This window comes from Grampus griseus (assembly GCF_964374135.1).
Source record: "Grampus griseus genome assembly, chromosome: 5".
Classification (NCBI taxonomy): Eukaryota; Metazoa; Chordata; class Mammalia; order Artiodactyla; family Delphinidae; genus Grampus; species Grampus griseus.
In genome coordinates, this window is record NC_138998.1 from 53,085,794 (window position 1) to 53,099,281 (window position 13,488).

At 34.8% G+C, this 13,488-nt stretch overlaps 1 protein-coding gene across 1 annotated transcript in view; it reads left to right on the forward strand.

Moving 5' to 3' along the window:
- NAALADL2 (N-acetylated alpha-linked acidic dipeptidase like 2) overlaps positions 1-13,488 on the forward strand; it is a gene marked incomplete at its 3' end in the record, with an annotated part of 1,060,707 nt that overhangs the window by 792,795 nt on the left and 254,424 nt on the right. The window contains exon 10 of the mRNA XM_082654140.1: positions 250-396. Within this exon, the coding sequence (XP_082510266.1) occupies positions 250-396 (147 nt within the window). The remainder of the gene's footprint in view (positions 1-249; positions 397-13,488) is intronic.

The following is a 13,488-nucleotide window of genomic DNA, read 5'->3' on the forward strand; positions in this document are numbered from 1 at the left end:
GTGCTAGTCACTCTTCAGTGAGCATGAGCGCAGTAGAGGAATGTTGCTACACAGATTTCTGGGCTCCATCCCCAAAGGTTCCCATTTGGGAGGACATGGGTGGAGACTAAGCATTTACATTTCATGTTTCGAATAAGCTCCTGGGTGCCATTGATGCTGCTGAACTGTGAACCACGTTTTGAGTAGCATTCATTTAGGGATAACCTAAGAAGCATAGTGTGTGCTAACAATTTAAATTATGTTTTTCAGAAAAATAATTTCAACTGTTCCAGAAGAGGTCAGTGCCCAGAAACAAATATCAGTTCTGTACAGATGCAAGATGATGCCAATTACTTCATCAACCATCTTGGAGTTCCCACCGTGAGGTTTACTTATGAGGACATCAAAGCATTAGAGGTGAGTGTTTCCAAAAATGCAAAACACACACAATATATATAGCAGACATGCAGAATTTTATTTTATCCTGGCTGCTTCAGTTAGAAAGTTATTCTTGTTGTTCAGAGGCTTTGTAAGAATATTTGAAAACATCAGCTCTTTTCAATAGTGTTGAATTCAATTTAAAAAGATTTATACAGTCACTCACATTTTCAATGTGCTTCGCAGCAAGAAATGTGCAGTTGTTGGATTAACATCAAAACGTAATTGTAATCTTCAGAATTCACAGAAACAGATGACATGTGCAATAGATTATCCTCTTCTTGCCCAAGGGAAAGTGCATTTCATGTGCTGTATGTTAATGTGAGTCTTGTGGATTAGCTTCCCAAAGTTTGTCAATAGTTTGCTTGCCTAAAAAGATGCTACTTTTTTTGTGTGTGAGGATACGAAGTTTTTTCCCAAAGAATATCACAGAGACCTGATTCACCTTAAGTATGTTCATTCTTCTGTTGGACATTAAGCCTTTTAATCTTTCTCAGAGTTATGTCACAGGAAACTGTTTCTCTGTAGATCCAAACCTGCTGAAAGACTTTTCCTTCTTTTACAAATTGTGCATGCATTATTGGGAGCTATTTGAAAGCCTCTGGGGTGGCCTTCTTGATGTAACTATTTCATTAACAAAATAGTGGCTGGAAAATAGACTAAAACCTTCTTTGTTTTTCAAATTATAAACGTTCCTGGGAAGTTGTGTTTAAATTATATTTTTATCAACGTCAGATACGCAATATCTTAATGTCTGATAGCTTTTAGCAAAAGTGACCTTTAGGTTTCTCTGCAGCCCTCTACCCTCACCCCTTACTCACTCAGTAGACACAAATGATCACTAACAACTTAAATTCACAGATGGAGAAACTCTGGTGACTCCTATTGTAATGAGATGAATTCTTGGGTAATGCAAAAGTAATCACTGTGATTTATCAATTTTTTAAAATTGAATTTTCATATGCTATTGCTGTTTGAAAACGGGGTACATGTATAGAGGTATCTTTCCTCTTACCAAAACCACTACATATAATGAAACTGATGTATTAAGAAATTAACTCACTTTTAATTTTCCTGCTTGATATCTTCTAACATCTTTTTATCATCCCCACCCCATCCCAGCCCATCCAGCTCCTGTCATATTAACACATTGAATGAAAGCTTTTATCCAATACATGTTTAATTCATTTTGGTTGAGTTTAAGCCAAGAATTTAGAGAGGCAATGTAGTATAGCCTTAGGTATGGCACTAGACTTGACTCTGAACTCAAGTACTAGACAAATGATTTAACTTCTTTCAGAATTGGTTTATAGATGAGGGGAACTTGGTATACTTATGGAATCTAGAGAGCCATGGTAAGGATTAAATGAGATTATGCATGTAAAGGGCTTGGCTAACTTTAAGCATATAATAAGACCTCCAGTAACTATAGGTATCATCACAATTATTATTATCTGATTTACATATTAGGGAGAATTTCTAAACTTTTTCAATAAGAAGACATTAGTGGGAGGGAGGAGCTTGTGAATCGTTAAGAAAAACAAGCTTCTAAGGCTGAAGAGGTGGGATTTGATGAGGATCAGCTGGAAGATCTGAGGTGTTAATGGGAGAAGATTTGGAAACAGGTCCCAGTGATTTTCTCAGAAGGTACTATTATAATGTGAAACACCTCAGGCTAAAGTTTATTGGCTAGAGCTGGCTTAGTCTGAAGAAGCTAATCAGTTTTTCAAATTACACACAGAATGTCTAACTCCCATCAAAATCATTTTTATTTTCTACTGTATTTGTCTCAGAAAAAGCAATTAAAAGAGAATCTTCTATGCTTTATAACTAATGACCTTGTTTATATTGCTTTAGTGTGGAAAATTTTTTTAATGGATTTGTCCCTTACAAAATATGAATGCTTGAGATGAGATAATTTTGTACGGTAAATTCTCCAAAGAACAGATAATGATCTTTGCTTTCTGCGTTAACCTATAATAGATATCTGTATACAGTTATTAAGAGGAATTATAAATATTGAAAGTCTTTACCCATGATATAAAGGATATTTATCCTATGTCAATTAGTAAAAGCCGGTAAGGAAGTTAGAGCTTTTCCCATGCAATTAAATTTAAAATATATGTTATATTTTTGTATTGCATAATATACTATATGTATAGTATGTAATATCTACCACTTATTGAGTGCTTGCTTTGCTAAAATTTTTATATTAGCAAATATTTTATATTACCTCATCTCATTCAATGTTTATGATATCCCTATGAGTCACCTTTTATTATTAACACTTTTTTTTTCTGAGGATGAAATGGAGCTTAAAATCAAGTAGCTGATCCAAGGTCATAAAGCTAATAAATGGCCAAGATAGAAGTTGACCTTAGATCTCTTTAACAGTAAGCCCATGTTCTCAACTATTAAACTAAAGCTTGTAAATTGGAAGCCCCAGGGTCAGATCCAGTCCACAAATACCTTTTGTTTGTTCTGCGCTTTATTGAAAACTTGAATTTTTGGAGAAATGGATTCCTTTTTTTCCATGGAAACAATTGGCTAAATTGTGCATTATGATTACAGTATTAAAGAATATTTCTTCAATATCTCTTTCTATCAAAAATTGGGAAATGAATGATTGATCAACCTAAAGGGCCACATGTTTCACCAGACTTGTATCACCTCTATTACCTGTTTGGCCCCTGTAGGAAGTGAGTTCATTATCTTTGCACTAATTTTGAGTAAAAAAGTTAAAGTCGATAATTTTGTAGTCCTTTCACTTTAAAAATTGTATATGCACTCTAAGTGTGCTAATTTATACTCATTTTTGAAGAAACTATCCATTTAAAATTTATTTAGATGATTATAATGCAAGCCTTAGAATTTCTGACAGTTTTTTTAATCCAGCAAGATTGATTATAAGTATTTTATACTCAATTTCAAAAATAATGATAATAGAAAAATTACCTGTAGGAAAGTAGATTAGTGCCGTAGACACCACTTTTTATGGACATATGGGACATTATTAGTTCTAAAATTATTGTTTGATGAAATATGACATTTTATAATATCTATTCCCAATATTTCATACTATCCACATTCCCACCAGCAATTTCTCCCTGTAGTTTCTCTGGATGCCTGTATATTGCATAGATTGCTTGAGGCACCTTTCATCTTTAGCTTTTTTGGCATCTATACTCTAATTTTTCAATAATTAAATTTCACAAATGGAAAGCAATCTATGGGTTTGCCAAATGTTAGAATTATTCCTTCTCATAAGATATCACCTTGTTAATTGAAACGTCTCTAGTTGTAAACTTCATTTAAATAAGGTTTTCAATTTGTAAACATTGTTGCACCTGTTAGGAGTAGCATTCTGCACAGATTAAATACAATGCAGAGATTGCTGAAAAGGAAATTAAAAGACAGATGCTTTCTGATTAAGAGTGCAATATTTATGACAAGCTGGTGGTCCAATGCACATTTCTTCTGTCACTTAACAGCTGTTTCACATAACTTTTGTTCCAGATCAGTATATTTACTCTATATAGGGCATGTCAGAGGGTCGGGCTTTCTTAGTATACCAAAAGATCAATCCTTGCCCTAGTAAACTTTATATTACAGTTTGAAGCTCTGATTCTTCACTCTGTTTAACCTTATATTTTTTGCTCTTCTGCTTTAAAAATTCCTTTTTAAACCCAATTTACCTCTATAATGGAGCATTTAACATTTAAATGATAATGAGATAAAAGGGTATGATAGCTTTTATATAGCAGGGGTCTTTGCATAATTGTTTTAATGTCCTTTGGTAATGCAGAAAACGAAAACCAAGTAGCCTAGGTATTTTGAAACTCTTATTAATTCTTTTTAAGTTAGATGAGTTTGATATCAATCTGATTCTTAAACTGATAGACAGCAGCATGAGAGTGTGTGTTTGAACTTTAAGGTAATTTTATGGGATAAAATGATAATTTGTGCAGATGCAATACACATAAATACATTTTGGAGCAAAGTAACTCATAGTTTACATGTTGATTCTTTGTTTTATTCTACTAAGTTGAAGAAAAACTTATCTTACTTAAATTAGAGGTCATTCTGTCATTACATTTTCTGTTGGGAAATTAGTCACTGTCATTGTTATGTTAACAGATAATAAGAATTCAAAAGTCAATTAATATCTCTTGACTTGAGACCAAGTAGTTTGTGTAACTATACATAAGCTGTACTGATGTTTTGTAGTATATGATAGAATTTCTTTTATACTGATAGCTATGCAACTAATTAATGTCACTTAGAAATGAGATTTTACCTCTTCTACTTCAAAATGTGCCAGCTGGAAACGGGGTGGAGAGGGGGTCTTCAGTGTTCTCTCTAGCTCATTCCTTTTCTTTGTAAGTTATTTTAGGAAAAGGAAAATGTCAGAACAAAATATATGGTATGGTTATTTTCAGATCAGACCTGCTTCATTTAGAGTAAAGGTTTTCAAACATTTTGTTCTAAAAACCCATTTGCACTCTTCGAGTACTGAGCACTCCAAAGAAAAGAGCTTTTTGTTTATGTGAGTAATATGTGCAAATATTTACCATATTAGAAGTTGAAACTGAAGAAATATATATAGTATTTATTAATTCTTTAAAAATATCAGTAATATACTTGTTATAAATTAATATAAATAACTTATTTTTATAAAATATAATTACATTTCCCAAGACAAGAAAACATAAATGAGAAGAGTGCACTGTTTTACATTTTGCCAGTCTCTTTAATGTGACTTAATACTTGGTAGCTGGGTTCTCATATCTGTTTCTGCATTTAATCTGTTGTAACATGTTGTTTTGGTGGAAATATATGAATGAAATATGGTCTAATAGTCTATTCATATAATGACAGACGTTTTTCTTTGATACTATACTGAAATGGCAAGTATTAGTTTCCTAAAGGTTAGTTCCAGTATGGAATCTGAAACCCTATTAATGGACTTTCTGTACCCTATACACTTATGAATGTAGAAAATGAGAGAGAAAAAGCCATGTAATATTACTATTATTATGAAAATAGATTTGGTCTCAGGGACACTTGCAGGTCTCTGGACCACATTTGAAGAAATACTGATTTGGGGAAATGGCCTTGGTTAAACTGTTCTACAGTAGGCCCCTCCGTATCCACATGCAGAACCTGCAGGTATGGAGGGCCAAACTCTACTACGTCATTTTATGTAAGGGACTTGAACATCCATGAATTTTGGTATCCATGGGGGTGTCCACGTATACTGAGGGATTACTGTGCTTTATCCTTTATAATATCTGACTAGCTGTTTAACTTTGCTGTTACAAGGATTTTTGTTTTAATTTATTTATTTTATTTGTTTATTTTTGGATGCGTTGGGTCTTCCTTGCCATGTTTGGGCTTTCTCTAGTTGTGGTGAGTGGGGGCCACCCTTCACTGCGATGCACGGGCTTCTCACTGCAGTGGCTTCTCTTGTTGTGGCGCATGGGCTCCAGGCACACGGGCTTCAGTAGTTGTGGCTCGCGGGCTCTAGAGTGCAGGCTCAGTAGTTGTGGCGCACGGGCTTAGGTGCTCCGCGGCATGTGGGATCTTCCTGGACCAGGGCTTGAACCCGTGTCCCCTGCATTGGCAGGCGGATTCTTAACCACTGGGCCACCAGGGAAGTCCCTGTTACAAGGATTTTGAACTGTGATTCTATATAACCTGTGTTTACCTTTTTTGGTCATCTTTGAGTATTACCATCTCATTCACCTGGCAAACAGCATGAAGTAGGGAATATAACACTCTCATAAACTGTGACCCTACAAAGGATTCTGTTCCTTGGAATCCTTCTTTTGGAAGGGAAGGTTAAACCCCAATCAACAAATCAACCGTTATAGAGCAGACTTGAAAAGCTTTGATTGTACAGTATATGAAATGCCTGTCACAGAGGGAGTGCTGCTAAAGTTGCAGTATGCTTCCAAGAGCCTGAGGAGTAAACACAAGAAATTGAAATATGAGACAAATATTGAAAAGACAAAGAATGGAGACACTCTTAAGACTCAGTTGGATAATTCAAAGATCATATTTCAAATTGCCTCATATTTTGAAATGGCTGGAAGGAGGACAGATTCCTCTAGCAATTATCCTTGCTTGGACTTCTAAATAAGAATATTTATTCTGAATGCCTACAGTGATTGGATCAAAATATATAGCATACGCACTGTATTTTAACTCTAACGCTCTTTTCAGGGATGATCTTGTGATCATGCCTGTTATGAGGGGACTTGTTTTATAATGAAGTTTTTGATAATTTCAATAACACTACTTGCAATAGGTTTAATGATAGACCAAGTTGTAAATTTGGCAAAATTTAAGTTAAGAATATAAGGCAATTCCAGATGTGATTTATTCAGATATTGGTTCATTCTAACACATTCATTAATTTAGCCAGCAGTTAGTTATTAAGCATTGGTTGTAATCCAGCACTCTGTTAGAAATACAAAGATGAATCCAAAAATGCCCTCTTTTCCCTACAGTGGCCACAGTCTAGATTGGGACTCAGACATATAAACAACCAAATAAGTCAGTAGAGTAGACATTGTCTTAAATGACTTCCACTTAACCAATTTGTGGGATTCATTGACTATTTTCATTCCCTTAAAACATAATGATTAATGCTTAAGGCTTGAAGCTCATTGTAATGAGATCCTGCCTGAATTTTTGCACTCTCAGTTCTCTCTGTTTCAATGGTACATTTGCCTGGAGTCAGCTCTATTTTCAGACCTGTATATGCCCTTTGTGTTTGTTTTTAGTAACTAGGTAATTTAATTGTTACATAAAATTATGAATTATGAGTATGAAAAAAAATGACTTCTTAGAAACCTGTAGCTATAACACTTTAAAAGGTGAGTTGCTAATAAAGAATTGATATGAAATGGTCCAGGCAACTCTCAAAGTTGGGGAAAATTGTAGTCATCTAAACACATTCTGCACTCAGCATACTTCAAAAATGTCTTTAATAATTTACTTTAAATAAAAGGCAGCATGAAATGTAGATAATATATGACAAGAAAGAAATCATAGAACTTTATTCAACAGATCAGTATTCAGAGAAAAGGCCTTGGCTTTACATGAAAATATTGGCCAATAAACGTGCATGCACAGGTTTTCAATTAACATGTAATATTTTACATGTGTAGTGTTTTGGTTTGTTTTACTGGTTACTTATTTGAATCAGCTTCTAGATATTAACCTTCCAATCAGTGGGACAAATCATATTGGCTAAGAGGGCTCTTATGTAGAGTGAAATGACGTCAATAGATAGAGTATCAAGTAATCATTATCAAGGAAAATCATGTTTAACAAATACTCATGTAACATTTGTGGTACACATTGTTTTGTTCTAAATCCTTTAAACTTATTCATTTAATTTAATCCTTGTACTTATAACTAACACTTATAAGGAAGGTACCAGTATTACTACTTTCATTAAAGATGAAACTGAGGCACAAAGTGGTCAAGTAACTTGGCCAACATCACACATCTGTCAAGTGATGGAATTAGGATTCAAACCTGGCACTCCTAGCAACAGATTTCTGGGCTCTTTTCCCTATTCTTATACTATTTCTCAAGGTTTTTGAGATAAAATGAATTAGTTCTAAAATGCTTTCCATCTCCCACTGCATTCAGAATGCAGTGGAATGCTATGGTACTTAATTCCTATTTTTCATAGTTTCCTTTGCAAAGGTTCTAAACATTTCAGCTTTGATGACTCTCAAAGTTAGGTAACAACTGGAAGTGGGTAATATTTCTTAACTGAATTTAAAATGAGCCATAATTTATATGTAATGACAAAACTGATATTAATGTTCACTTATTAGTAGTTTATATATTCTTTTACAAAACAGAGACTAAAATTAGATTCTAAGCTATCAAAAGTTTACATTTCAAACAAATATAGGTAAATGGATTAAAAAGCATTAGAGGAAAAATCTGATAACACCGAACTACTCTAAACCTGAGTATTTAGTTTCCTAAATTTTAAAAATAAAAATTGAAAATGATTTTGCTCATCTGTTTTTTCCTTTGTAATATGATATTTTAACTGTCCATTTAATGTGAAGGCCAGTAGCTTTAATATGTTGTAATTTTTCCATCCCCTGTTTCCTAAATTTATTTCCAAGGTAATTTTGGAAGATGAGGGTGTCTCTCCTAATTTCAGTGATAATGCCACATTTCTTTAAGTAGAATATTTTGACATCTAAAACTATTTTCGAGACTAATTAGATGAATTTTTTCAATGAATAATTAAAATGTTAAGAGCAGTATTGGTACCCATGTGCTCTAACTATAAACTTCAGAAGGAAATGGCCTATCTAGAGCTCACATAGCTGTGGATGGTGACTATGGCCATGAATGAATTTCCTTCTCCGTTCTCTCCACAACTTCTTCATACTATTTTATTTGCATCTGGAATTGCAGGTCTTCTCTATCTGTTTCACAGCTTAAAGTGTTTCACACAGAAGGTTACAGTTTTGTTTTTTAAATAAGCAAATGTTTCTATAGAAACTACAAGGAAGGATACAACAGTGGCCTTGAAGTCTCATAAATGTTAAAATATAAAAACATGCATTGAAGCCAATGCCACTTAGCTTATACAGCTTGCTATTGCTTCCTCATGATAGTGCTGGCTTTCATGTTAGTCTCAAGAGAGCTTTCAGTTGTCTTCAGTCTCCTTTCATGATGCTTCTGTCCCTGTGATTGTAAATGAATGGAAAGAATTCTTAAAGAGAACAAAGTATTTATCAGTATTCTCATTGCTACAGTCTCTTGTCAATAGCTTTAGCATTGAAGTTATTCTGACCCAATTTTCTCATATCAGTGAAGAACATTTTAAATCTAAATAGTGTAGTGTTTCTGTGGTACTAATAACTGGGCAAAAGTAGGAAAAATAAACAGTAACTTTCTGCACATGGTCGTTTTCAGTTTTTCTTTAAATTAGTATCTTGTCACTTTATTTTTATTTACTGGTAATTCTTATCAGAACATTAGAAATTTTACACATACTCCATGTTTAGAGATAACTTCTAATGTATGACTCAGATATACACACACACACACACACACACACACACACACATATACGTGTATGTATATATATGAAAGTTGAATTAAAAAAATTCGTGTTAATATTGCTGAGATCTTGTCTTTGAAACAATAAAATTAGATTAGGACATGGATCATGGCAGAACATTAAGGTTAAATTCAGGGCACATCTTCATGTAGCGGCCATACGGCCCAGGTTAGGAATGGTTGCTCCATTGACAGTCACTGGTTTTCAGACTCCCACCAGTTCAGGGGTGACTTTGGATAATCAAAGTGGTCACAGTGAAATCAGAGGCCTCTTTGGTGAGAGTATGGTCCTTAAGTGTGGTGGGTCCAGAGATGTGCCTGGCCCGACTCTCTCTGATGGACTGATGGAAAAGAAGCACTCGTAGATTCACTGACTTTTAGAGCAACACTCTTCATTGAACCTAGGTGGTTTAATCCATTCCTCTGTAGTACAAGGAGATAGAAACTTAGTGGGATATGGTACTTGACTGAAGGAGTTAAGAGGAAGTACAGACTTAATTCTCCCTATACCCGGCCGGTTGCTTCTATCTACAGCTCCTCCCTCTCTTCTAAACTCCTGTTCTGTATGTTCTATTCATTCTCTCACCTCTTTTCTCAACTTCTCTCTCCTTTTTAGTCTGGCTTCTTCCACCTTTTCCTACACATATGGCCTTTCTCTTCATATCCTTTCCTTCTTTTTTCATCCCTTGCCTTTTTCTATATAATCTTCTACTTCCACTCTTTTTGTCCCCGTCCCCATTTTCTTTATTTTTAATTTTTTAGTTGACTCTGAAATTTAGTCTGTTTCAATTGACTTGATGTCTTTAATTTGCTTAAAGGCGAAGCCATATCCTGGTTTTCCCTTAACACTATGAGGCAGTAGTATAAACAGAGGCCATTATACCATATGGCTAAACACTAAATACTTAAATGTTATAACTCAAACTAAAAAAAAACTCTTAAATAAAAATGCTCTTTCCTTGTGATCTGACAAATACATGTTTAAAGTTATGAGGAAGGAAGGTTTGAATTTAATGTTCTTAGACTCCTGAGAATCCTGTGGCAAAATGTGATGACTGAGGAAGAATTGGTCCCCAGCCCCTGACCCTTGATCCTTGGTCTACACTTTTAAGCACAATCCGTAGCCACCATAAACATCTGTTCCTCACTTACTCCCTGGGCCTATGGTCATGCACTGGAAGCACAGTCTTCCCTGAAGGTAATGGACCTGAAGAAGAGGGCTGCCCAATCACTGGAAGCAGATCTGGGGCCATCTGAGCAGGGAATTCTGAGATTCTAGAGCTCAGGGTAGCTAGAATTTGATCTAGAAAGGAAGTCATAGACCCTGAGTGGACACATCTGCCTGTGTTGATTTAAGATCTAAAGACCTTGGAAATGAAAATGACTAAAGTCTAGATCCTAAACTTTAGGTATGCCAAACTGTAGAAAGTCCTGGTGTAGGACAGATAAGTATTCTAGAACAAACCTGCTCAAATGCCTTCAGTCTGTAATCTAATAATAAGAGTCCTTAAGAAAACTTAAGATTGAAGCAGTTGTTATAGGATCTTTGGCAGTATCAGCTAGGTGTTCGCCTAACCTGGGTTCTAAAAGGTGTCGCTATTCAATGGGTGTGACCTTGAGGCTATGAGGTACCCACTACAGCAAATTATTTCCATGGTATGGTTGAAAATATGTTCCAAACTTTCAAGCTTAAAGGGCATAAAAAGAAGTAAAAAGTTGTCAGAATGAAGAGTCTTCAGTTAAGGAGACAGTGTCTGGGAGGTATGTTTTAAAGCAAGAGTTAATTTAAGAACATTTTTTGAACAAAGGAATACATGATAGAACCTTGAACAAACTGAGCAAATTTCAAGTGCTAACTCTCTGCCATCTATTCCATTTTAAAGATTATGACCATGTACTACTGTGAGAAGTTTGTAAAACTGTGTGTGTGTTATGAGCCCCAAATGGTGTGTATATGCATACCAACATATTTTGAGCAGTATTTTGAGCAAAAGTATATTTGGATATTTTTTGACAGAGGATCATTAGAATTTCTGTGTTTGATTCTTAGTGAGACAAATATAAATTCTGAACTAAAATACAAGTCAGAAAACTGGAAAGAAAGTAGAGAATGTTGGTTAAGAATTTAGTCAGAATTAATTCAGTTTTCTTATATTTTCTTAGTAGCCACAGTTCTTTTGGTTATATCTTGCAAAGAGAATCCTGCTGTGTAGCATAATATAAATAAAATATTATACCAGAAAGCAAAATAATTCTACTCTTTGCTTGAAACATCGTTATTGGTAATATTACATTTGTAGATGGAAACTTTTTTAATTAATATTTTGATCATGGTTACTATGTGCTTACAAACCTTAATTCCTCTCCATCTTTTATTTCTTCTTTCTTATCTTTAATCAAATGTTGATCATACTGTGTATGTATTGTTCTCATTTATTTAAGATAACAATATAGTTTCTCATATTGTTTTAAAAAATAATAATCCATTGGAGGGAACACTCCCAAATTCATTCTCTGAGGCCACCATTACCCTCATGGCAAAACCAGACAAAGACATTACAAAAAAAGAAAATTACAGGCCAATATCTCTGATGGATATAGATGTAAAAATCCTCAACCAAATATTAGCAAACCAAATTCAGTAATACATAAAAAGGATCATAAAACCTAATAATCTGTAATATAATTGTACTATAATTAATGCAACTATTCACCTATTATTGGATAAGTTTGCCCGCATTGTTTTGTTATTATAGGTAATCTTTTGTGGAACATTTTTTAAAATTTTTATTTATTTATTTATTTTTGCGGTACGTGGGCCTCTCACTGTTGTGGCCTCTTCCGTTGCGGAGCACAGGCTCTGGACGCGCAGGCTCAGCGGCCATGGCTCACGGGCCCAGCCGATTTTGTGGAACATTTTTAAACTTGATATTTGTTTCTCTTTCTAGTTCTTCTGGGATATATTTCCAGGCATAAAGTTTGGGTCAAAGTATTAATATTTTAAACCCCATATTGAAAAGACCTTACTGAATGGTGATACATTTTAAAACCTTTATGGAAGAGCACTAGCATGTTTCTTTTTTTTTTTTTTTTGTGCGGTACACGGGCCTCTCACTGTTGTGGCCTCTGCCATTGCGGAGCACAGGCTCCGACGCGCAGGCCCAGCGGCCATGGCTCACGGGCCCAGCCGCTCCGCGGCATGTGGGATCTTCCCGGACCGCGGCACGAACCCGTGTCCCCTGCATCGGCAGGCGGACTCTCAACCACTGCACCACCAGGGAAGCCCTAGCATGTTTTTTAATCTCACTCTTGCTAATAGTGTGCATTAAAAGAAATCTTTACAGTCTGCTGGGTAAATTTGGTATCCCATTGTTTTAATTGATTTCTCTTATATTAACTTATTCATATATAGTATATGAATATAATTCATATATTAATTTACTAAGTTATGAAAATATTTTGTAAGGATATCCAATGTAGAGTCTGTGTTTGGAAGTGAATATGTTGGCATAGATCAAGATAATTAAATCCCCTTCCTGATACAAAAATAGAAATAATGTGGCACAGATGTTAATTGCAGGATCTACCCTAAGACCTGATAAATTTGTAATTAATTTAATAATCAGTCCCACGATGATATTTTTAAAGGAGTCTGTGTTTAAGTTTGCCAAGGCATGAATCTTTCTGCAAATCAACATAGTCACCTTTTGAAGGCTGAGCTTCAAGAAGCTTTAAAACATCTGAATTGTTGAAGCTAGAAAATAGAAAATGCGTGACAACTAGGTTGACAGGTATCAGATTGCCTTATGAAAGTCCCAATATATTGTTCCAAACTACTGCAAGGAAGTAGTATATCCAATTCCTTCAACAAGGTCATAGTAGTTGCTAAGAGGGTGGGAGAGAGGGGACAGTGAAAAGAAATGGAGTTAAACATGTACATAAATCAGAGTTTAATGATTCCGA